The sequence below is a fragment of the Caretta caretta genome, chromosome 8, assembly GCF_965140235.1.
Source record: "Caretta caretta isolate rCarCar2 chromosome 8, rCarCar1.hap1, whole genome shotgun sequence".
NCBI lineage: Eukaryota > Metazoa > Chordata > Testudines > Cheloniidae > Caretta > Caretta caretta.
Window position 1 is genome coordinate 14,343,799 of NC_134213.1, and position 27,342 is coordinate 14,371,140.

The 27,342-nt window shown below is 38.5% G+C and overlaps 1 protein-coding gene across 15 annotated transcripts in view; it reads right to left on the reverse strand.

Annotated features, from left to right (window-relative positions):
* Positions 1-2,541: 2,541 nt before the first annotated feature.
* RAPGEF6 (Rap guanine nucleotide exchange factor 6) overlaps positions 2,542-27,342 on the reverse strand; it is a 238,253-nt gene continuing 213,452 nt past the window's right edge. For 8 of the 15 annotated variants that reach the window (XM_048862585.2, XM_048862583.2, XM_075131293.1 and 5 more), the window contains 6 exons: positions 23,743-23,877; positions 21,864-21,977; positions 15,964-16,192; positions 12,230-12,741; positions 8,850-9,161; positions 2,542-6,841 (listed from right to left, as the gene is read on the reverse strand). In XM_048862585.2, coding sequence (XP_048718542.2) covers positions 6,816-6,841; positions 8,850-9,161; positions 12,230-12,741; positions 15,964-16,192; positions 21,864-21,977; positions 23,743-23,877 — 1,328 coding nt within the window. In that variant the 3' untranslated portion in view covers positions 2,542-6,815. The remainder of the gene's footprint in view (positions 6,842-8,849; positions 9,162-12,229; positions 12,742-15,963; positions 16,193-21,863; positions 21,978-23,742; positions 23,878-27,342) is intronic. The other 7 variants (XM_075131297.1, XM_075131295.1, XM_075131296.1 and 4 more) reach the window with 3 other exon arrangements.

Here is a 27,342-nt window from a genome sequence, read left to right on the forward strand (position 1 = left end):
GGGGTGGTATATATTTGTCTCAGGTCACTGGGTGAGGGCTCGAGCCAGTTTTGCATTGTGTTATTGGAATGGATCCCCTAGATACTGAACCCGGCCCTTGTTGCTGCCAACTCTGACAGGCAGAAGGGTTACAGGTACATCTAGCCTTGGTGCAGGGTCTGTCTTTTTGTCCTGTACCTTGCTCAATGGAATTCTGGTCCATGAGTGGGACTTTTACGTATTATCTGCTATGATAATACAGATAATAAATAACATCCAACACTGCATCAGCTTGTGTAAAAAGATGTGGCTGTGCAGCACTGGAAGCTAGCCCGACACAACTTACTCTTGCCTCAGAGAGGGAAAAACCACCCACATAATCCACTTGCCCTTCTGCGCAATCTCAAAACAAGGAAAGGCCGCTGGGTGTTTCCAGCTCAATGAGAAGAATAAGAGGAGCAAATAAAGGGTCCATCTTGAGCAAAGAGCCAGGCTGACCAGAATCTTGAACAGGAGACTGTGGCTGTAGGAATTAGGATCTAGGAGGGAAGATATTTTCCTGTACTTCTGAGACCGTCCTGCCTCTATTTTGACTGGTTAAGGGTTTGGTCTTATTGGTTATATTATTACAGCATGCAGTGAAGGAACCTCTTGCCCTCCCGAGGTATCAGGCTTCTTATGAGCCACCACCCTCCTGTTCCAAAGGAAGTACGTGTGGGGAGTGGCAGGTGGGTGCATGGAGACTTGCACCACTATTCTTTAAATGCCGTGCTTCCACCAGTGGTTTATGACAGAAGGCAGGTAAAACGGTTTGTCCTAGTCTGGGGTTATTCAACTGAAGATATCTGGGAAGTGCACAGTAGGAAGCCCTGGGAGTTTGGAAGGAAGCCTGTCTACTTTTCCAACCTGTCTGGTGCCCATTTCAGTACTTCCACTTGGCCCTAAGTAAAACAGAGGGTGTTTTGTACATGGAAGGGCATTTCTCACTTGCCCTGTTGTAATCCCATGCTAGAGCAGGTACATAGGAAATGGAGTCCTTATGTACTTCTGTTGTGTACCGCCTGCCTGGAGCGCTCCCTTTAGCCTGAAGATTAGTCTGTGGAGTGGGAGGTGGGGAGATCCTTTCCTGCTTGGGTGACACAGAGCCCTTTCCCTGGCAGAGTGAGAGTCTGGGGACACAGTCCGTGCTCTGATGCTGACAGACAGGGCTTCACAGAACCGGTAGGGCAAAGCCAGGAGCATTTCTCTGCAGGCCGAGGGGAAGGGAGTCTGAAGCAGAGCACAGCTAGAAGTCACCCGACAGGAGAAAGGCTGAGACCCCGTTTTATGTGACTTACTCATCAAAGTTGTAAATTAGTTCCTTAAGCGGGCACTTGCTTCTTTTGGGACATGGTGCCTCAGGAACAGGTAAGCCTCACCTCTGAGCAGACTGTGTGGGGTCCCTCATTTGCAAAACTGGTGCTCCTGGTTACGCTTTCCCATAGCAGGTTTACTGGGGGAGTAGGCCCCAACATGCTTGTCTGACCCCAAAACCACGTGCCCTGGGTGAATGAGGATTGGTTGGAAGCAGACAGGCCACAGCTCGCCTGTAGCCACTCCTGAAAGGTTGCTGTACAAGCATAGCACCTCCTGAACTTGGCTGCTCCATGGTTGTGAGGGCGGGGCCAGAGGACCCAGAGAGTTAGTGCCTCTGGGCTTCCGCTGAGGAGAGGGAGATGGGAGCTAGAGACTGAAAGGAGGTCACTACTATGGAAAAGAACAAAGCAAATTCAAAGGGGAAAACAAACTTAGGGCTGGTTTAACACTAAAGCTGTAAGGCGACCTAAGTTACGCTACCTCAGTTACACAACTGGGCTGTGTCGATGGGAGACGCTCTCCTGCCAACGTACCTTCCACCTCTCGGGGAGCTGGAGTACAGACGTCGACGGGAGAGCGCTCTCCCATCGACTTAGCGGGTCTTCAGCAGACCCGCTAAATCGACACGGCTGCATCCACCGCAACAGTGCCCATTTAGCCATAAGTATAGACAAGCCCTTAGTGGGAAAAGCTGAATCTAAGTTAACTTGTGTCATGGCTGGAGGCAAAACTTCTGGTGGCCTGATGTGAGCAGCAGGTCCTTGTCCTAGAGCCCCCAGCAGCAACATTTTATCCCCTCCCAATGCCACAGGGAAGATTCCCGCCCATTTGTAGAAGAGGGGAGAAGCCATGCAGCAGAACAGCAATGAGCTCTGTGTTTCAGTCTCAGTCACTCTGCCTGCAGACCCAGGCTTAAGCGTTTAGTCAAGAAAATCTGACCAACACCTAGGTGCCAAATTCCACAATCCCCCTCCCCACCCCCCAAACCAGGCTCCCATTGCTCTGTCCTATTTTTATTCCTATTTAAAATAGAAACACTCACTTAATTGCTGTTCCTCACCAGGGCTGAAGGTGGTGCCGCAGGCAACAAATGCCACTTCTGACTGCACACTTTGCATATCCCTAGGACTGAACTCTGTCACAGTGGAATCCTCCGCTCAGTTACGCACTTTTATAATCAAAGAAGGTCAGCTTAAAAACAATGAATGTATGTAGATTGTTTATTGATTCCAACATATTAGTAGATTGGATAATAAACAGTACTTTTAAACATTCTCTTAACCAAAAATATAACAAATATTTACAATCACTCAGTAAAAGTACAAAAAGCATACAGAGGCACTGTCTTTCTAAAAGACATAAGTGTAAGAGGTATCAAAAAATAGGAGACACGTTGCTTGTTACGGAATACTTTACAATCACTGACTTGTGCAGTACAATTGCTATTGGAATATCATTACATCTGTGCAGTTGTTGCCAATATGCTCATATATTTAGAATTGTATTAATACCAAGCTAAACTGCATTCCAGGTATATAAAAATAAAGATAAATCAAAAAAGCACAACATAAGCTAAAGCTGAATTGGGAACTCAAGATGGATTTTTCTCCCCATTTTTAAATATAATGTATAAAGCTTTTCTAAAGAGAGAGTATCCCTTTTTTTCTGATCTGTTTTTCTGAAGGCAGTCGTAAGTATATCTTTTTAAAAAAAACTAATTCTAATATACAAAAGCTTAAAATGATATATATTTGCATTGTTGTCTGCAACCATGTGATCCGAGAGAGAAAGAATGAAGAAAAACTTTTCAGATTTATCTTTTGCAAGAGAATTATTGATAGAAAGCAGAGTCTTTCTGCAAAGGTTGTTTCCTATAGGCTCAATCCTTGGAAGTGCTGGCCAACCTCCATCTCCCATTGACTTCAATTGGAAAGGATGACACTCGGCACATCACACAATCACGACCTGTGAGAATTGGAAGGAAGCCATGAATCTCACCCTGCAATCATCTCCCACATAAGAAGCCTCACTGGCCCCAATGACTCTGCTCAGTGAGTTTAGATGATGCACATGAGCAAGAAAAGGCCTCATATTCCCACTCTGGTAATGACGGTCGATCATTCAACTCCTCTTATTGTCCAACACTTAAAGGAAGCATATCTGAAGGAATTCCCCTTTAGTTTACTGTGTTGTATTTATGGAACAGGCAAACTAATATAACAGAAGCTCAGTTGTTTAATTTCATTATGTGGAGGCCAGTTAAGTCAAAGGTACTACAATTGGTTGGAAGGTTCTTTCCGAACGGTTTGGAAGGTTGAGATTTTAATTGCACAATGAAATATCACAATGCAGGCAAAAAAATCAAATTGGTTTTAATCAAATCCTTCACTCATCACTTATGAGCAAACAAACCATTAGTGAAAGAGTAAGTGGAGGAAGAATATTAGTGGGGACATGAATTGCTCAGCAGAAGTTAGGGCTGTGTAACAGAAAGAAATCAAAAGGGACAGAGTGCTGCACAGGTAAGTCAGCTCACATTTTTTTGTTCCATGAGATACCACTTCCATGAAACAACGTAAAACCTGAATTATGCAGTCTTAATTCACAATTTTCAAAGCTGAAAAAAGGGATAACGTCTCTTCAAATCCATACAAGACACACTACATTTGGCTATTTCCCCCGATCAATGTGATCAGTTGAATTAAAAAACAAATGAAGTCACAGCAAGGACAAGCAGATGCAAGCCACACTGTCCAAGTCAGAAGAAGCAGAAAAAGTAGCTCGTTTATCAATAGTTTATGCATGATTTATTTACATTAGTTGTACTGTCTATTCGGAAAATATGATTAGCAAGACTTTCACTCACTTTAAAAACAGTGTCCTGAAAAGTACTGCTGAACAGCATGATGCTGTTGATGTGCAAACACCAAGTTTAAATGGGTAATCAATATCACATGGCTGTCTTAATGGATACCAGATGAGGGCCCCAATCCAGCTCCCATGGGAGTCATTGGGAGTTTTCCCACTGACATCAGTGGAAGCAGTATCAGGCCCTTAGATAGAAAGGAGGTCACCTCAAGAACAAAGACTTAATCCTTTACGTTTGTTCAACAAGCTGAAATAAACTACAAATCAATATCTGAGGTCACTGAAACCTTAGGACTTAATTTATCTGGCACAAAACATGATTTTCTGATTAAATGGTAAGCCTATTTTGTACGCTACTTAGAAGCTAACAAATGTTTACAGTTTACTGTGGAATTACTAGAATTTGCAATTTATATCCTGTAAGACATAATTTTAAGTATTAAGAAGTGAACATTATATATGCTGAAAGTAACCATTTTGCCCTAGACCATTTTGACACTTATATTAATCTTGATTCATTAAGGCCTACACAAGTTCATTGTACACATTAAGGCCTTGACGAAGAAGAAAGTATCCTTTAAGAAACAGCTAATCTGCTTTTCACTATGATTTTTCAGCTATTTACTCCTCAGACGCTCATACCAAAAATCTAACACATAGTCAATCAATTAATTATGAATTAGGCAGCCTCTCCCCACATTACTGCTCTTGACTGATTTAGGACTTCAGGATACAAGGATCAATACAGGGTACATTCCAGCCACAGGATAATATTAAATCTGGCACACACACGAACACAAGCAAAAGTTTGATCGAACACATTCTTATGTTTGTAAACATCAGCCCCAAATAGATACGGGTGATGCACATCAAAGGCTTTGGGTTGTTTTTGGTACTTGTGTCATTTTCAGAAAATGCTGCATTTGCCTTACACGAGGAAAAAAATAAAATAAAAGCAATTTTAAAGCTCTTCATAACGTAATATAGAAGTTCTTTGAGGCACCTGTAAAATGACAAACATCTGTCTAACTTAGTCTGTAAACATCCCCATTAAGATTTACAAGTAAAATGTCAAAACACAGATCCACACATTCGTCTCCAATTATATTATTTGATTGGGTTATCCTGTGCTAGAACAAGAAAAAAAAATGCACGTATTTCCAGTTTTACCCCATGTACTCTGGTTGGCTAAGTAAAGTTAAAGCAAGCAACTTAGCTTACCCTAATTGTACAAAAAGAACATTAGAGGTGAATCCTGGCTCCATCCAAATGAAAACCACCACTGATTACAACCTGGCCAGGATTCACTCTAAAACTTGAAACATTCTAATCTAATTAATTGGATGAATGCTGTAGGTTTTCAGAATCAATTATACACTATATTGTACTATATCTCAAAATGTTCACTTTCACAAATATTATTCCATAATGGCTTGTGTTGATATAAAATTAGTATGTATTTATTGTATTATGTGCAATGGCCTATGGTTAAAATGCTATATTAATACACTTTATTTCTACTCCATTAATGGGAGTGGTGACAATTTTCCTTTTAAATAATTCCAGTACCTAAAATATTTGAATTTTGTTACAAGTAGAAAAAAAATATAGGATGATCACAGAACCCACAGAGCACTAATTTTACTTTCTATTGCGAACAATGTGATTTACATGCTGCACTATGCAGTGCAAAATTTGTTTACAGTCCTACTTGGAACGTTTTGAACATACCAAATAATTTCACAGGAACTACAGCCTCCATGTTTCAAACCTTTAATTTGGGGGAACGTGGGAGAAGAACTCCAGTTATTTTCCCAGCAGGCTGATAGTTAAAGAATTCCATAGATATTATGCAGGGTTTTCTAGAGCAGGACCAAGAGATGGCAGTGTTTCATTGCTGTATGCACATTAACTTCCAAATCCTTTATTCCATTTACATTAAGTACACACCCCAAATCCGGGTATTTCTGAATGAGTTAGTAGGCCCCTTGTTACCTGTGTCTGTTTCAATAGCACAAAGAATATTGACATGTATCTAAGTTAGTACCCATTTTCTTTGTCAGTGTTCACACTAGCCAACCAGAGCACTCCCAGTACAAATAAAAGAAAACCCTCCATAAACTCCAAATAAATAAATTACTTTTTCAGATAATGCCGCAGTGTCCCCAATTTTGCTTAAGTATGTAAAATAACATTCTTAATTTTAGAATTATAAGTCATGTGGAAAATATATATCACAGAAATCTACCAAAGGATTATACAGAAGAATGCTTCTAAGTTTCAAGTGGTTCTTGACAATTGGTGGTCCCAGCGTACTAAGATTGGTCCTTCTCATCATGCTGATTTCAGTACTCAGGTAGTCTGTACTCCTTGGAAATGGTATTTATATCACAGGCATAAATAGTTTCCTTAGGCTGTGATAGCTGACTGTGGTAGAGTGAAGTAAGTTAGAGAGATTTATGATTCAGCCAGGTTCATATTGTCCATGACTGAGGCAAATACAACTTTTGAGGTTAGTAGCAGCAAGTTGTCAGCATTAGCTAACATAATCATATGGTTCATAGTCCCACGTCCCCTGTGATTTTAAGTGGTTTTCATAGATAGCCCAACGGTTAGACTGCTGATACTTGTTCACCTTCTGTAAAACAAGAAAAACATTGTAAATTGTTACATCAGACATCTGCCATGAACATACAGTACATTATTCAATACGTTGACTAACCCCTACCATTTACTTCTAGTGATTCTGTGGAGATTGTACTGCCATGTAATGTTTTCAGAATCTAATCAAATGACCAGAATAAAATAAATATCCTTATTCAAAAAGACAGGCTTCAGAGTAGCAGCCGTGTTAGTCTGTCTTCGCAAAAAGAACAGGAGTTCTTGTGGCACCTTAGAGACGAACCAATTTATTTGAGCATAAGCTTTCGTGAGCTACAGGTGCCACAAGTCCTCCTTTTCTTATTCAAAACGTTTCTCTACCATCCTACATGTTTCTTAGCCATTTGATGAAGATACACGGAAAAACAGATGAAATTGAGTATTCTCAAATTATTACTTTGAATGCACTGGAAAATGCATTCCAGTGACTCCAAACCATGCGGAATGGGACAGGGGAGGAGCAAGCAATTTTCTAAAATGATAAAATTATCCAAACATTTTAAAACTAAAAAGGAAAAATATCTAGAACTGTACAATAAGTTTCATTTCAAAAATTTGGAATAAAATATTGGTTGGCCTCTTTGTATCATTATCTTTTAATCTCATAGCTCATGAGTTGGAATCATGGTACACAAGAGTAATATACACTACAGAATGTTCTACTATCATGCAATGCAAAAATAGGGTTGCCTTATATCACAAAGGCTTTGACTCTAAATGCATGTTGTTTTTAAGCCAGATGGAAATTCAAGCAAGTCAGTACTATATTCTAATTTAAAAGCTTTAGTTCATTGACAGTGGGGAAAAGGATTGGTAACACTAATGCATAACAAATTGGAAGATTGAAAGAATAGCACCGATACATTAGTGTGGAGTCATCTTTTACAAACACAAGAACAGCTTTCTGAAGCATATATATATATATATATATATATATATTTTGTTGCAAGCAGCATGGATTGCTTATGGCAGTATTGACAGTCACTTCAAAGAAGGGTGTAGAAGAATTTAGTTTAAGAAGGCAGTGGCAGCTCAAGTTTGGCCCCAATTTCAAATTTTGTAAAAACAAACTTTTACAAAACCTAAGAGCAACAGAAAAGTTTCCATTAATGTATTTGTTCCCCAAAAGCTTTAAAACATTCTCCTGCAACATTTGCACATGACAACTGCAATGTAAACCAACCAGAAATGGAAGAAAAACCAAAAGTGGAACCAACTTGTTTCCACTGTCCAGATTGAGAGAAATGCAAAGAAGTGAATCGTAATTAGGATTTCAAATATTCTTCAAGAATTAATAATCCAATATGGTATTTTTTAAATATAATTTTTAACCTGACACTGTCCTTTTAAGGCATCAGAATTGGTCAGACAAAGGATGTAGAATTGAAGGAGAAGATAGCACTGTACAGGATCTAGCCCAAGGGTTCTCAAACTTCATTGCTCCATGACCTTCTGACAACAAAAATTACTACATGACCCCAGGAGGGGGACCAAAGCCTGAACCCACCTGAGCAGGGATGCCAAAGCTGAAGCCCAAGGGCTTCAGCCCCAGGTGGAGGGCCTGTAACCCATTGTCCTTGGGTTTTGGCTTCAGCCCCAGGCTGTGGGTTCGGGCATTGGCTTCAGCCCCAGGCCCCACAAGTCCAATGCCAGCCCTGGCAACTCCATTAGAACAGGGTCATGACCCACTTTGGAGTCACGACTCACAGTTTGAGAACCACTGATCTAGAGTATCTTAATTACACTTTTGCAGATCTCACACATTTTGATAAAGAACCCATTTAGTGACATGATTGCGCCATGTGCTTTTTAAAATACGAAGGCACACTTAATTTGAACAAATACATTTTCTTTAAAAACAGTTTCAATCTCAAAGAGTTACTGAGAACAACTCAAGAACATCATTTTGAGGTAACACTTCGCACAGTAATGAGACTTGACTTACATATCAGTTCATTTAACATCTATCAAGTTAGTTAACATACCATCCTCTTCACTATCTGCGTCAGTCATATCTGCTAGTTTAGGATGGGACGGTTGCCGTTTATGCCATTGAGGCATCTTCGATGAAATACAGGCCACTGGTTCACTACTGAGAGAAGCTGATGAAAGTCTAGAGAGGTCACTATGTAGCATCTTTGACCTCTGCACTGCCACGCTATAGTCTGGAGGCTTTAAGTGTGGGTGATGGGGTGATCCTTCCTTTATGTCCGCTAAAGAAATCCCCATATATCCTGGAGGGGTGGGCGGAGGCTCCCTATACCTATCGTCCTTCTTAGGTGAGGTGACACAGTACACTGGTACAAGAAATAAGCAATGGAAATGTTAATGAAGAAAACCAAGGAAACAAAACATTTAAAAAAAAAAACTGTGAAGTGTTACAATGACAAAACAGAAACTGATAACAAAAGGCAAATGCAGAAACATTGGTTATAACAGCAGCAGATTTTTATGCTTTTAACTTATACTTTATACTTATTTTGAAAAGTCAGTGTAATAGCAAAATGACTGAACTCATATGCTGAAAAGCCAATTGAAGTTCAATTGGACTATGGTCTTATGTTATTTAAATGCACTGAAATACTCCAATTACAATTACAGTAGTTATAATACTCTGCACTTCTATAGCAACTTCCACCACAGGATTTCACAGCGCTTTACAAATATTAATGCAATTATCTTTACAGTAATCCTGGGAGGTAAATATTCTTCACCTCCAGTCTTTAGGTTGGGAAACTGAAATACAAGAGAGGTTAACTGACTTGCCCAGTGTCACAATTAGTTTGTGGTGGAGTCAGGCATAGAGAGCAGACTTCTTGACTTCCAGCCCTGTTTATGAACCAGAAGAGAAGTTCTTTAAACAACTGACTTTATTATAACAAGATTCTACTACACTTGCTGATATGCAGTATGACACTAGTACATGTTCTATGCTTATCTATGATGCAGGAAGAAATCAAAAGCTCTGTATGAAGCTCTCACTAAGAGACAGATTGTACATAATATTTTTGGCTTCACAAACATCCCATGGAAACAAGTTCCACAGGCTGACTGTGTGTTGTGTGAAGAAGTACTTCTTTTTGTTTGTTTTAAACCTGCTGCCTATTAATTTCATTGGATGACCCTTACTTTTTCTGAAGTATGTCGACTCACTCAAGGGTTATAAATAAAATGACTCTTATCTTTCACAAAATCAGTATCCAACATGCCTTAAAAATTTTACTTGAAAAAGATCAGTGATAGTGCTATTCCCACAGCCCTGTGTGGGAATCAGGGACCAATTCATGAACTTCAAGAGGATGTCTTAGATGCAGCAAACAACTCCTGCAGCAAATTGTCTTCAAGCCCCTCAAGAGAAACGCCACCAACCAATTAATGAGTTGGGCTCTCTGCAAGGTGTGACCATCCCCCTCATTTAAGGGGAAAAAGTACGAACTATCGTATAATCTGGCACGTTTTACTTAGATATTTGTAAAGCACTCTGAAGAAGAAACATTTGAATGCAAAATATTATTGTTACTTTAATTTTCTTATTTATTATATTCCCAAAGGTGCCTCTATCTACTACTATTGACTGCGAGGGAGTGCCATCCACTGGTAGAGTTGGACATAGCACCAATATTGGCATCCACACCGTTACAGCTCCATAATTCTCGTAACTTCTCACAATATAAATCACTTAGAAACCAGGACACTAAGATACCACGTAAGAAAAACTTCAATACCCCCACTCCCATTCTGCATATAAAACAATCCTATTAATGAGCATTTTAAAAGTGCAGGAGTTCCTTGTGGGAAAAGTGTTTACAGACACTGCTGGTTTAATAGCTTTTTCAGGAGAAATTAAGTGCGAGTTCTACTGAATTGATCCTTTGCCTTAAGAGACTCCCTTAGTCTGCCCTGTTCCCACTGAGATCTTCTCTTCTTTCAGAAGTCTCATCTCTGAAACCATCTTCCCACCCCAGAACAGACTAAACAAATGGTGAACTAAAACTAGAATATCTTTGATGTGATGTATGTGATGAAGTGTGGATGAGGAGTTTGCAAAATTAAACATCTACTTGTGACCCAAGATCCATATCCACCTATTTTTTCCCTTCACTGAATAGGATGCAATGCACGTTCTGTTGAACTATGTTGCTGAATGCTTCTTAACAATGAATACACATAGTTCAGCAACATGGCTGCATGCAAAGAAAAGTGTGCAATGCGGTACATAAACAGAATTGGAAACAAGAGAGAAAGGAGTAAGAGATAAACAAGAATGCATTGAGTGGCTCACATGCCAGAATGTCAGAGCTGATGAAGAGTGCACTAGTGGTTAGGATATATTATTAGGCTAGGGCAGGGTGTGTATGCATGTGCTGGAAGGAAATGCATACAAAGTAAATTGTAGGGGGGTTATGAAAACTTTCTTAGACAAGCTCACCTTTTCCACGGAGCCAGAAAAAGAGAAGGCCTCCACCCTATATGTGACATCAGGATAAGTCTGCTCAGGCAATTACCCTATGATGATAAAGTAAGTCCCTCCAGCAAATTGCTCAGGAATTAAATTGGGTTTCAGTTTCAACCCCTAACTTCAGCAATTTTTTAGAAAGTTTTACTCCATGTTTAATCTTTTTTGCAATCCAACTCCTTTAGTCTTGGTTGTTTGGCATCCCTACTCACTAAGTCACTGAAAGAGCATGTGCACATTAATAAAATATGCCTTTGGAAGGCATATTTTATGTGAGGAGAAAGTGTGTTTTTCTCCTGCAGTATGCAAACGTCAGCTGGCTAAGCAATCTAACAGCAGGCAGTGGAACGTGATGCTATGAAGGGAATCTGCATAGCTTCTGGGCTCCCTGGGACAGGAATGTTATGGACACAGTGTGCTCAGTCTCTTTGCATCACTAGTCAACCTCCTCCCTTACTAGTTGCTGGAAGGAGCAGTGTCAGTGGATTCCCACAGGAGGCATGACCAGACCTCCTTGCCAGAGGAAAATGTGGAGCAATAAGGGTTGTGTGGGATAGAAGCAAAAGAGGAGGATTAAAAAAAGGTGATCCCAAGGGAGTCTCAAGAAATAAAGGAACACTGAGAGCATATGTAGAAATGCCTGATGCTTCCCTGAACATAGGCCTCCTGCATTTCCATAAGGCTGTAAGGAAGCATGTTGCTTTATTCTTTTAATTTTCCTAGTTCAAAAAAAAAAAAAAAGTTGGTTTGAAAACACATTGTCTGGGTACTACTTTGATTTAAACCACATGTAAAACTGGATTTAATATGCAACCCAGCCCCCAGATCTGCTGATGTAATTTCTTAACAACTTAATATTAAAATGCAAAACAGATGTGGAAGCTTCCACAGGTTTTTGGCTTGGCTTACCTATCAGGCCTTTTTCTGTACTTGAAGTAACAGTTTTATAATTTGCATCAGTGGCTGGCTTACAGTCCAAAACCTCAGTCTGCTCGGCTGTAGAGTGCTCCAGCCCTCTCCGTTTAATTGTCCCGTAGTTTGTTTCATACGTGTCTGACAGAGAGCTTGAGGAGGCCCAGCTTTGCCGAGACTGATCGTGTTCTGTGCTGGCTTTTGACTGCCAGTTATTTTTGGAAAAGGCTTCAGAATACAAATAAGTCTCTTCAGGGCAACAGTTTGAGGGTTCTACTTCAGCAATGGGTCCATCTAGATGAGTGTGACGGTAAGAATTCAAGAGATCCCAACTTTTCTGGTTTGGGATATTCTGAAAGTTATCATGAGAACTACTTGAACATGAAGTCCAGCTTCCACGGCCACTGTCCGCAGCTTCTATTGTGATATGCTCGTGGGAGATCTCCTCATTGCTCATGGAAGATGTGACAGCCATCCCTCTGATTATAGCAGGTCTAGTTAGTGACCAACTAAATTTGGAGACAAAATAAATTTTTAAAATATTTTTGGATGTTTTCTACATTTTCAAATATACTGATTTGAATTACAACACAGAATACAAAGTGCACAGTGCTCACTTTATATTTATTTTTTATTACAAGTATTTGCACAGTAAAAAACAAAAGAAACAGTATTTTTCAATTCACCTAATACAAGTACTGTAGTGCAATCTCTTTATCATGAAGGTTGAACTTACAAATGTAGAATTATGTATTAAAAAAAACTGCATTCAAAAATAAAACAATGTAAAATTTTAGAGCCTACAAGTCCGCTCAGTCCTACTTCTTGTTCAGCCAGTCGTGCAGACAAACAAGTTGGTTTACATTTGCAGGAGATAACGCTGCCCGCTTCCTGTTTACAATGTCACCTGAAAGTGACAACAGACATTTGCATAGCACTGTTGTAGCTGGTGTTGCAAGATATTTACATGTCAGATGTGCTAAAGATTCATATGTCCCTTCGTGCTTCAACCACAATTCCAAAGGACATGTGTCCATGCTGATGACGGGTTCTGCTCAATAACAATCCAAAGCAGTGTGGATTGACTCGTTCATTTTCATTATCTGAGTCAGATGCCACCAGCAGAAGGCTGATTTTCTTTTTTGGTGGTTCGGGTTCTGTAGTTTCTGCATCTAAGTGTTCCTCTTTTAAGACTTCTGAAAGCATGCTCCACACCTCGTCCCTCTCAGATTTTGGAAGGCACTTCGGATTCTTCAATCTTGGGTTGAGTGCTGTAGCTATCTTTACAAATCTCACATTGGTACCTTCTTTGTGTTTTCTGAAATCCGCAGTGAAAGTGTTCTTAAAATGAACATGTGCTGCGTCATTATCCGAGACTGCTATAACATGAAACATATGGCAGACTGCAGGTAAAACAGAGCAGGGGATATATGATTCTCCCCTAAGGAGTTCGGTCACAAATTTAATTTATGGATTATTTTTTTAACGAGCGTCATCAGTGTGGAAGCATGTCCTCTGGAATGGCGGCCGAAGTATGAGGGGGCATACGAATGTTTAGCATACCTGGCAATTCTGGCTACAAAAGTGCCATATAAATGCCTGTTCTCACTTTCTGGTGAGATTGTAAATAAGAAGCAGGCAGCATTATCTCCTGTAAATGTAAACAAACTTGTTTGTCTTAGCAATTGGCTGAATAAGAAGTAGGACTGAGTGGACTTTTAGGCTCTAAAGTTGTACATGGTTTTGTTTTTGAGTGCAGTTATGTACCAAAAAAAATCTACGTTTGTAAGTTGCACTTTCATGACAAAGAGATTGCACTACCGTACTTGTATGAGGTGAATTGAAAAATACTATTCCTTTTGTTCATCATTTTTACAGTGCAAGTATTTGTAATAAAAAAAATAATACACTTATGTCGCTCAGGGAGTGTGGAATATTCAGATCCCAGAGCGACGTAAGTCTTGCTGATATAAGCTGTAGGTTAGACATAGCCTAAGACAGTTTCAAGTGCACACCTTCAGAGCAGCTAAGAAATCAATTAGACCATTACTGGGAGATGCTACTTCAAGGCACTGAGGGAAAAAAAACCTGTTAACTTTGCTAAAGGCTGAGATTCTAAAAAAAAATCTAAGGACACCGACTGGTTTAAAAGTGGCCAGCATGCTGTGGGGCTGACACACAATCAGAGACAGAGGGAATATGCTATAAAGCTGACCGCCCATTCAAAACTTCTCTGATCAGCTCTGGATTGCGCTATAAGTGAATATCAAGGATAATATATAAAATTCATCAACATGTACATTATATTGACACATTATGGAATCTAGGAATCGTGTTAGAAGCATTTTTTATTCCCTTGCCTTTCTATCTTTTGAACTTTTCTATCAAAAAATATTTTTTTCACAAAAAATTATGGAAACTAAAACATGGCAATAATACAGAGTTGGGAGGATTTGATTTTAAACTATAAACACATGTAAATACCAAGTTCAGGCTGCAATACGATCCTTAATGCAACAGTATGTGTTCTCAAAAACTGTGATTTTATGTGCTTCAATACCCTGGCACATTGGGGTATTTAATTAACTATTCTATGTCTGCGGTGAATAAATGTCGTATCTCTGATGAAATTGGAAGGTCCTGTGCTTTTTAGAAAAGAATTATTTTAGTTTATAAAGTGCACCTTTAAATAGATCTACTATTTTCCAATTTTATCACATTGGCAAAAACTGGGATTGGTAAATATTCAGAAGTTATATTATCTTAGCAATGCACTCTCTCTCCAATAGTCTCATTGATAAGGAGAAAGCACTACAAAATACTCATTCTTTCTCACATTATTGTTGGGTTTCACAGCTACACAAGTAGACACAGCTCCTCATAGTATTCAACAATGAAAAGTGTGTGTTATTTTTTCATAAAAAAAAATCATTCCCTTCTCTCCATGGGCAGATTTTTGCCAGTGTTGCATTATCAAGCATTAATATTTCTCCTTAAAAACTGACTACTAGCTCAGCCCAGGTATTTGATATTTCAAATGTAAAGAGAATCTCTCTCCCTGAATAAAATACACTGTGGTTGAAAAGACAGCATTTGATCCCAAGAGATACTGAGCCCCTTGATTTCCATAGAAGTTGTCATGGCCCAGCACATCACAGGATCAAGCCCAACGTTTTTAGATATATGTGGCATCTTTGAATGAGCTACTGGTGGCAGCCATCTTACTAAGAAGGCAACAAACTGTCTGGTATGGGAACCTTAGGAGGCAAAAGATGGGAAACTAGTTTCTAATCAGCCTCAACAATCATAAAAACAACTTACAAAATGTTTGGGTTACATATTAAAGATTAAAGTATTGAAGTGACTGATATTACTGATAACCAGCGACAACTGCTAGCATGCTGTTCTCATTCAGCTGCCTTCCTCAGCACTGTACAGCAAGGAATTTGTTAAATATCCTTCAAGCTCTCAGTGTATTTGCATTTTCCTGCAAGAGACATCCATCCAAAACCTGCTGATGCAGAGAAGCTCGTCTATCTAAATTATACTGCAAACTCCTTGTGCGCAAAAAACTGTCTTCCCCTACGTTTTAAAACAGCAAGCACACTGATTGCTGTCAACAAGTTAATAATAATAATTACAGCATAACCCTTAACTGTGCCTTGACTAAAGCATTTTGCTCCTTTTCCTTACATCAGTCAGCCAAGTACCACAGCACAAACACTTCTCACCCAATGCTAGGCTGGCTATACTCAGCCAATGGTTGAGGAACTTCTTTTCTTTCTGCTGCTCCTGCTGAATCCATCCCAATAAGAGACTGAGGCAAACATCTCTCATCCTGTAGGGCTGCAGACATTGAGTCGGCAGAGCAGTTACTCACGATGCTGGACCGCGATGAGATCTCACTGTGGCTGGAGTCTGAGAAGTTATCAGATTTAGTGGACGGTATGAGGGCATAGCCTAAATGAGATAAGACATGCAGCAAATAGGAAAACACATCAAAAAGAGAAGGGGAAATCTATTTATTCACCACCACATTAAAGCACTAAAAATATTTCAGTAAAGCTATTCAGAAAGATCCCTCTCCCTCATGCCTATTTCTCTGTAGGTTTTATGCCACTACCTTTCATAAGAGGAATCAGGATTTATCAGTACAACGTGCTAATACCAAAATCAGCTGGTACTTACAGCCAAGACCCACTTAAACCAAGAGGTTAACTTAACATTACATATAATCAGCAATGGCAACAAATTGCCCCAGGCTGGTGTGTCAGGTTACTTCAGTGCAACAACCACTCAGCCACAATTATAAACAACCTTGGCTAGTGAGACAATGTATTTCCCCCAATCTTCCTGTACCACCTATTGTGCATGAAATTCAACAGAAAATGGGGGGTGTCTCCACTGCAAGCAAAGGCACGTCTGTAGCACAGCTTTAATCTAGCTAGTATAGGCAATAATAATAGTTTAGACGTCAGAACATTGTTTGCAAAACACCAAACGTGGTGGCGGGCTTCAGAACAGGCTAGCAACCAGAGTACACGTTAAACATAAGCTAGCACAGGTATGCCTACCCGTGTCAGAAATCACGCCTTCACTTGCAAGTGTAGACATGTGGTGTAATGAGGGTATTCTGATCATTGCCAAAATTTACAAACACTGAAGGATAAGACATATGCTCCATCTCACTTTTCTTATTTACCTCATTATGAATCATGAAACTCAAGTGGGCAGCTCACAAGTATGGGAGGTAGAAATTTTACAGCAGCTGGACCTGCACTGTGTAACGCACTCCCACGGTAAGCTCACCACTTTCAGAACAAAATGCACAACTTTTTTTTCTTCTGCTTGGGGTCACTCTCAATGGGTTCTTTTTTCTCTCTCACACACATACATAAACAATACAACCCCTATAAACCAACCAAGTCTTTTCTTCTACAGCTTGGGAGGGAAAATAAGAGATTAATAGCTCTAGGGGAGATTTTTTAAAGGTTTTCACACACACACCCCGTATGTCTGTTCTGTCAACTTCTTATATTCTGTTCGACACCTAAACTGCCAGCTCTCTGGGGGCAGGGACTGTCCTCTTAGTTATTTGTCTGTGCAGCGCCTAGAACAATGGTGCCCTAATCCTTGATTTGGGTTCCTAGATGCTACTCTAGTACAAACAAATGTAATAATAGTAACTAAAGTAAATGTAATCAGAAATTGTTATATTTCTTTTCCTGCTAATTTTCTTATGTTCATTGTAGATTTTAATTCTACCCCAGGCCTTGACAATTTAGGAGGAATAGCCACAGCTGCATTCAGTGGAGGAATCTAATTCACTACCCACTCTGCACTGCTGCAGAAACCAAGTGGCAACATGGAAGGCTGTCAAGTTAGAAAAATCCCATATGCACCAAATTGCTCTTTCCAAGAGGCAACAGAACACTCCTTTCTTGTCAGGATGTGATTGGACTTCAAACAAGTTTAAACCTAATCTTTCACCTCTTATCATTGGCAATCCCGACTCTGGATGCTACGTGAAAAATATAAATATAAAAACCTGCATCAAGCAGCTAAGATGCTGCCTTGTATTTTAATACCAGGGTTGCTAGAGTTACAAATGTTTTTTCATGTGATTTTATACAGTAACTAAAAGTAAGCTCTACCAGTTCAATGCCAGAGTACTGTTATGCCATGTGTGAAATGTGGATTAAAAAATTATCCTGATGTTGGAGCACAAACACGATGTACTTTGTTTCTGAAGACCTGTGTTTGTGGGTCCCTATTGAATCAAATAGTCTCATAAAAGAGTTTACATATGCTGAGGCTGATTTATGGGACACATAACAATATTTATCCCTAAATAGCATAGTCCAAGATATGGTAAGAGTTGCACAAATCACCTGTAACAGCTAGACTTCAAATTAGAGCTCCTTTTTTGTTTTTAAATTTAACACACACCACCCTTTCAAAAACAGCTCAGGGAATATATCAATTTTAGGTAAATGGGCTCTAATTTTTTAGCTTCCCAACTCTGATGAAAACAGGGGTAAATGGACATATAAGTACTTAATTTTTGACTCTAAGGCTAATTTTTGGCTTAAGTCAGTGGTCCTCAAGTGCAAGCTGAACCTCATCGGTGTGTAATGGGAGCCCCATAAAGTTTTTGACGATCAATGCTGGAAGCTGGAGTGTAACCTAATGCTTCTCCATGGAAGTGCTTAACAAATATGTGCTGAGAGTAAAATGACTAGGATGGTGAGTGTTTCAATCACAGCAAGCACTACAGCTGAACTAGCATAGTGAAGGACTGCTAGTAATTCTGTATCGTAATCTGCCAACCTGAACTGGAGTAGAAAGGGAAAATACAGGAAAAGATTCAAAAGAGGTTGGGGGGAGGGGAGGAATGGATTGAGACAAATTAGGAGAAGGAAGAAGAAGACAGACAATAGAGTGGTCCAAATCATTCCTCCCTAGCTTTGGTAACATGCATAATTTTTGCATTGAAGTTTATGTGGGCTACCAAAATTAAGAGATGGACTACCAAAAGTTGTCATTTGTTGTGTTACGAAATTGTCATTTCTAGTAAATTTGTCTATCAGTGGGTTTTGGGATTGTACTATAGCTCTAGACTCACTGAATCAGATTCAGACCTGAAGTCAATCACACCAGCTTTCATTAGGCCCCTGTTTGCTTCCTTTACTGTAGGTAGATTTCAAACAAAGAGTTTGAACACTACTATGAAATACACAGAAGTTTCTTTTTCCACTCCAACCAATTTTGCTGTTAGGTGCACTGTAAAATTCAAACAAACTGAATACACCCCCTTGAGCTGGTGCATTGTTTTTGAAAACAAGTGACAGAAAAGTCCATTACCTACCAAACAAGGACCCTACATGCCTCGACTTTAGTTATATAAGAGACATGGATACTTGCCTGGCATTTAATGACTGACATATTGTTCTCTGAGACATAATACATCAGCTCAGTTACCTTACGTAGTAACCAACATACTCTGAAATCTATTTAAAATGAAGTAACATATGTTGCAATATTATTAGGGTTTTGCTAGCAAATGATATCTTGTACTAGTGATAGCAGTTTTACGGGTTGGCCTCCTGCAGCTTTTCTGTGCTTTCCCTCTGAGTACAGAACAGAATGCATTTTCAATAGCATATCATTTGCACTGTCTGTCACAGTTAAATTGTTCTCTCGTTCTGAACTTAAACTCTGTTAGAAGAAAATTATGGCAATTGGTTTTATGATCCCTCAAAGCTCTTTTTCATAAAAAATTATAAGCTGTCAGTGGAAATTTGGCTGGATCGCTGAAGTTTTTTGTTTACATTAATAATTGGGTTGATTTGGTCTATGAGTTGATTTGCAGAAAGTAGTGGCCTCTTGTAGTGAGTCGGGTCAGCTCTTGTTTTTCTGTCCAACTAAGATCGCCTTTTTTTGGAATTAAAATAGAGGTAAAACAGAAGCAGAAGCAAAATTAACTAATGAGCAGGTGTCTTACAAATCTGCTTTCTTTAAACATTTTGTTTAAGATAGCTGTCTCCCCTACCATTTGTGGGTCATGCTTTGATTGGGGGAAGCATGCCTTAGACTAAGGCTTCTACCTTCTTTTAATATTTAGATTTTCATCCTGCTTGAGGGTTCCCACAGGGTGACTAGACAAAGTCCACTCTATTTCAAGCTAGACTTGAGCAGTTTCCCCTGCCTGCACTGAGACAGATATACTAAATATTACTACTTACTAAATATTAGAGTTGGTATGTTATATTGTGAGTACAAACACAAACACATACATGCACATAAGACTTGACCCTTCATTTGATGAGGACAGTGGGACATTTGAGAACAGAGACTTCACTTAGCCTCCTGGTAAATTAATCAAATCACTATCTAATTTCTTCACAGGAGACCATGCAAAGCTTGCAGCTGATGCACTGTTCTTAGATCAAGATTCTTTCCCAGTTGTACTAGCATGAATCAACAGTTTCTCACTTCAACTTTAAGTAAAAATCTACATGGTGTGCTTTTGTACTGGACAGTGAAACATTTACTTCAGAATTAGAGAAAAATCTGAACAGATGCATCTATACGAAAGCAATTTTAGTGACATGTATGACTCAGCATGACGACTGATGCCATGTATACCAAGATAACATTGATCAAATAACCTGACATTTGGAGGCAATGGCCATGCTGTATAACTCAAATATATTTACCGATTATTTTTACAGTTTTTGAAGCTTGGGCACACAAATTAAACTTTGAAACAGATACTCTAGTTTGATAAACATGAGCATAACTGTAACTTTAGAGTAAATAAATGTATTTAAGATTGGCATTTTAGATTAAACTCAATTTCTTTACTTTTCAGTATATTGATATGTAACACAATATATTTCTAAATTTCTTCTGTTTATGTCTTTCATGAATTTAAATATTTAAGCATCTTTATTACTTTTTCCTCTTAATGAAAAGCCAACCTACACAATGTATAACTTTTAAGAGACCTTTTATCCCAGATGCTGACTCTTGAAATTAAACAATTAGACCATTATAACAAACACTACCCACTCTTCATCTAAGAATGTCAAATAGTTTTACAAACGAGTTATTGTAGTTGTTGTGAAACAGACCTGCGCTATCTGAAAAATAAATAATAATGTGTGTACACATATATACTAACTGTAAATATAATAACCTGAGCCTGGCTTGGGAGTTTAGCTTGGTAAAACACAGACCAGTAGGAGATACCATGCTTTTAAAAAAAAAAAAAATAGAAGTCAAAGCTGGGAATAGGAAGGGATTGATTTATATCATAATGTACATTCTTGGGCAATCAAGATTACTACACTGTCATCAATAAGGAACACTAAAGTATATCTGACAGAAACATAAGGCAGCATGACACAGTGGCTGCTTTTATCAAGCAATATTTGCAGGAGTTTGCAGAAATATTGAGTATTTTTTAAGTCTAAATAATGTTACAGATTTTAATATTTCTGCAGATTTCGAGAAACTAAAATTTACTGGGTAATGTAAATAAATAAGGATTGTATGTTTACACAGAATTTCTAACCTTAGCACTAAAGTACACTAATTCAAATATTTTAAATGATTTCTAAGGCCAGTCTCAGGTGAAGAACTGCCCGTAAAAAGATTAGGTGGAGGGGTATTTGTTAGAAACTAAAATATATATACACACATACTTTAACATGAATAAATGCATATGTACAATATTGATACCATTTAAATGCCTGATATAAAATGGAGAAAGTACATCATATAGTCTTCCTCCTCTTGGGCCTCAATTGTGGACAGAACCAGACAAGCGTATTACTGTTGCCATGGCTACTTGTACTTAGGGCATCACTGTCTATGTCCTTTAGTTTTTCATTTCCTTCTGTAGCTTGAATGTGATCGGCCTCCTTTTTACTTGTCAAAGCTGCTCTCTCCCTGGAGAAACTTCTTTCCCTATGTCTTCCAAATGGGGATCTCATTCTTTTTCTGTGCTTATTCTCAACTTCTGCCTTGTCTCTATCATCCTCACTTTCTTTCTTTTCACTACTGCCAGAACCATGTGTTGTTCTGCCAGTGATCTCCTGAATTTTCTTTTGTAAATAAATCCCACCTATTCCATAGCTGCGCTGCCCACTGTTCTTGTTGCTGGTTTCACTGGCAAGTGATGAGGAGGAACCAGAGAGATTCATTTGACCGCAGTTATCAGACCTCTGGATGTTACCAACTACAAAGAAACAACGTACAAATCTTTGTAAATAACAAAATTTCTGACAGCAAAGTTAACATTTTGATTTTAACCTAATAAAGGCTTTTTTCTTAAATACTGCATAAGGACTCCTTTGGGTACAGCTCAGAGAATAAAAGAGAATAGAACCTGCAATGGAAGAGCTAACTGAAGTTTAGGACTGAGATGGGATATTTCAGTTATTTGTGAAGTATATTTTTAATTTTAATTCAGTAATGAATGTTAGTACAACATACAAGATGGGATATAGACTACCTTGATCAAAACAAGCTGGTGCTAACTCTCCCCCCCTCAAAACAAACAAAAAATCCTACATGATAAAAGGAAGTCAAACTAATGAAATCATCCAGAAGAAACGAAACATGATTCTCATGAAACCACATGAAAGTTAATGGAAATCACACGTTTATAGAAACATACAATTAAAAGTAATGCTTGAAAACCTCATCAGAATAAGAACTGGCAGCAGGATTCAATAGTAAGGCTATACAGACACTTATTTTATATGTGTATTATGATGATAAAACAAAAACCAATGACCCCTCCTAAAAGAAAGTGTCATGTGGTGCCAGAAGCAAATTCTCATGAGATCTTCCCAAGCATGATCACCTGCTGAGAAGTGTAAGATGAACAATAAATTGCCATGCATGGTTCCCAGTCCAATCCCTCATTCTCAGGGTTGTCAGTAATTCAGAGACAACAGTTCAGGATGAAGGAAGGTGGGACAAATGCCTTACACTATTCAGCAGTGACCACTCTGGCAGACTAGTAAGCATGATGTTAACTGGCTTCCAAAGGAATCCCATCCAAAGGTGACTTATTGTGAATATTGTGATGTAGGTCCTTCAAGGCAAAGGGTTTAAAAATAAGTGGACTCACAGATCATCATAATAGCAAGAAAAACCCAGCATACAAACACAAAAATGTAAATGGTGAGACCCAGGATTCAGCAGGATGCATTACTTATTTCCCAATACACCTTTGTAAGTAACAAAGTTTTCACCAAGATCCTGAATTCTATTTGGCATTGCACCTGCATCTCCTGTCACTGCATGTCTGCACAGTAGTTTAGCAAAAATTCATGGTTTGGTTAGAATGATTTTTGATGGATGGAGGAAAAAAGTATTTAATGTTTTTTGCAAGACCAATTTTAATAATAAAAACACATTAAAGTTAGTAAAACAAAGACTTACAGTATGATTAGGAAAAAGATTCAAGAGAGATAGAATGTCCCAGGTATAAGATTAATTTAACAGTGTAGTGCTCACGACATGCATACACTAAATTCACCAAAAGCAGTGCTCAGACAGAGACATTTTTGAAAATGTTATCCTAAATTACTTAGGCACCTAAATCCCATTTGTGAACGTAATTCAGGTACTCAGGAGCCTTTATCACATAGATTGTCAATGAGACTTTGGCTCCTAAGTGCTTAACTCACGTTTGAAAACAGGACTTACGTGCTTTTCAAAATTTTAACAACGTCTAATTTCAGACTTAAGTCTCAAAAATGTACATACTGTAATGGGAAAATTGTGTATTGTATATTAATTTGTACAGAAATACATTAAAACACTCTTACGATAAAAACACTCTTATTTCTAATGTTACTCTTGACATAAAGTTGCTATACTCACAGAATCACTTAAATAAATGATAAATCCATAACAACCTTTATAGTATAACAAAATACTGAGTTCCTAAGATGGAAGCCTGAGTAGAGTATAGAAGCATATACTCCTACCTTTGTGTGGAGAGCCCTGAGGAGAAGCAGGAGGACTGGAATGCAAAGAGGATGCCATAGATATACTATCTTCTGTTTGTTTCTTACTATTTACTTCCTCAGACAAACTGAGTGACTTCTGAGGAGAACCCGTACCTATGAAGATGACAGAAAATTACTTTGTACTGTTCTACTTTCAAGGTAATATGTTTGATATCTGTTTTAATTACAATGAAGGGTGAGGCTGCACAACGGCTAGTGTAAAAGCATGAACAGAAAGAGGCGTTGGATTACTTAAGGAGATTAGTAATGCAGTAGTAAGTTGACACTTCAAATTTAACTCAGGTCAGAAGTGGTCAAAAGATATTGCTATCTGATGATTGCTCAGTGGTCCATCTCAAATGAGTTTAGTGGCTTTTAGGTGGCAATAGGCACTATCACAATTGACACCCTGTTAGAAAGCCTTAGCAGAAAGATTAAGGACCGAATAAGCTATGAAGCCTGAAATCTCCTCCCAATACACTGTTATGATGGCATGGGGAAGAGATAAAGAACTTTGTATCCAGGGCTGTCAATCCAGCACCTGTTCTTAGCTCTACATTCATACTAAAAACCAAAAAAATAAAAGCATATAGAGAACGTAGTTGAAGCAAAACATAGAAATTGGCTTTTCCCATTCTCCACTAGTAAGTCCTGTGTAGTATACTACAGTTAAACATTCAGTTAAGTTCCCGATACAATGTTAGTGAAACACTGAACTTTTCAAACATCCAGGAGAGAAATAAGACATCTTCGCAGTCACACCACGAATTAAGCTTTAGGAATACCTCAAATTGCACAGACACTTGAGTAGATTAAAGCAGAATCATATGCCATTTTTAATAGAGAACACTCTGAGGCTAGATTTTTAAAGGAGGCGGCCTGAGGTCTGCACAGAAAAATGCACTGCAATTGCATGACTATGTGCCTGGAAAATTACCACTATTCCACATATAAGTCAGGTTATTATGTATGAAAATAGACATGTAAGTGCTAAAAAGTCATCTGTGTGCACAAAAGAGGTGATTACATGCCAACCATTAAAATTTTAGCCCCATATTTATTTGAAAATTAAAATTCAGTATTTGTGCAGTGACTTGATGTTTCAATTGCTGTAGTATTTTTATTGCTCATGACATAAGAAAACGAGGCTGCTCTTTATCATCAATATAAACCGATAAAAGAATGGATAAATTAAAAGTTGTTTTCAGTAAAAGACCAGTACTGCCCTTTGTACCACATAAGCCTGAGGAAGGACAAATATTTGGCCTTCACACCCCGCAGAATTCAGAAGAAATTTGGCTGGGCCTGGAAATCATTCTTACTAAATTCCATGAGTGCACGGAGGAGAGATTTATTCCCCAAACAGCTTCTTCCTCAGAAAGATTATCTTTCCTGAAGCTTAGGGGGTATTACAGACTAAGTCAAGTATTGTACTTCTATTTCACCAACGTATTTCATCTGTTGTTAGTAATCATATCATGTGGTAAGCATCCAAATATGCAGAGATGAAGTGTCAGGTTTAAAAAACTGGTTAAAGAAGGATCTGACTAATGAGGGTTTGTTATAGCCTGAGATCCAGTAGTTCAACAGGTGTCCTAAACTCCTTTCATAAAGGAGGTAAGAGTAAGTGAAAACAGACCCACATAGTTCTGGCAGTCAAGCTCCAATACCAGGTTGAGTCTGTTCAGCTGGAGGACTTCAAATGATATGGTGGATGAATAAAATTTAACAGCTATCAATTCAAGCTATCCACCATCTACTCTACTTCCTACAACTAGGAGAGGGAATAATAAGAAGATGGAAAATAAGCTTACTATAAAAAGGTACATTCCCTGAAAGACATCCTTTAACACACTTTACTTTATTCCTTTGGATTTAGATTTTACAGAAAGATATGTAAGATGTGGCAAAAACATTTGATGTGCCATAGTGCTGGTTAAGAAGCTGAGAGGCAGTGAGTCAGGACGTGCGATAAAGAGTTTAGTGTTTTGTATTTCACTGACATTGCAGTGCTAAAATCTGTGTACCTGACAGAACCTGCATCTTCAAGCAATCATGGACAAAACAATTTGAGAGGAATCAATTTCTGTTGGCCAATTTAAAGATAGATTTGTTTTCTAACTTCCTATGTCCATGTTTGAAATAACAGTAAGGATAAGGGGAAAACAACTTTTGTGAAGTTGAACTAACTTTCCTGATGTCTTCTTTGAGTTCTGAAGTGGAAATTGATGCACAATCCACTGCAGAATTGTTTTACGCTATTCACTAACTTTATTCAATGTTTTATGGAATAATTTAATATGTCATTTAAAATTGTTTTAGTTTTAAAATATTATGTATCATTCAAAGTCATGAAGACTTAAACAAAAAACAAACACCAGACATTTCAGAGATTGAAATAGGTCAAAGGGATATTATTTAGCAGCATTTTAATATATAACCCTGAGAGCCTCAGACATTGGTAAATTTAGATAACAGAAAACACAAATAAAATATTATTTGATGCTTACTAAGAGTTACTAATAACACTAAAACATATGTTGTTCTGTTTGACCATAATGCCATTACAGTGGTACTCCAGATTGAAATATTAAATTTCCTGTGATTTACGTCTGTGATTACACTCACTAAAATGTATTATATTCATTATGTCATGAAAGCAAAAAGGAATGTAATTCTACTTGGTTTGTAAGATTTCCATTCAGAAGAATAAATATATACTTTTAGGCACAATGCTAAATCACCTGCTATCTGCCCGGTTATGATGGTAGGTTTGTATTCACTTTAATTAGCCTGGTTCAGAAACTGAACTAGTTCTACTTTTTCAAATAGCACTCTCTGAGGCAATGGTTATTTTCTTGCTAACATATATGTTATAGAAGAGGCCTATGAAACTAAAGCAAGAAAGTATCTTTACATACAATGGGATTTGTAATTAGATACATTAAGAACTAAAAAGGTATTAGAAACTTAGTTGTGCAAGTTTCAGAGTAACAGCCGTGTTAGTCTGTATTCGCAAAAAGAAAAGGAGTACTTGTGGCACCTTAGAGACTAACCAATTTATTTGAGCATGAGCTTTCGTGAGCTACAGCTCACTTCATCGGATGCATACCGTGGAAACTGCAGCAGACTTTATATACACACAGAGAATATGAAACAATACCTCCTCCCACCCCACTGTCCTGCTGGTAATAGCTTATCTAAAGTGATCATCAGGTTGGGCCATTTCCAGCACAAATCCAGGTTTTCTCACCCTCCACCCCCCCACACAAATTCACTCTCCTGCTGGTGATAGCCCATCCAAAGTGACAACTCTTTACACAATGTGCATGATAATCAAGTTGGGCCATTTCCTGCACAAATCCAGGTTCTCTCACCCCCTCACCCCCCTCCCAAAAACCACACACACAAACTCACTATCCTGCTGGTAATAGCTCATCCTAAGTGACCACTCTCCCTACAATGTGCATGATAATCAAGGTGGGCCATTTCCAGCACAAATCCAGGTTCTCTCACACCCCCCCCCCCCAGCCCCATACACACACAAACTCACTCTCCTGCTGGTAATAGCTCCATCGG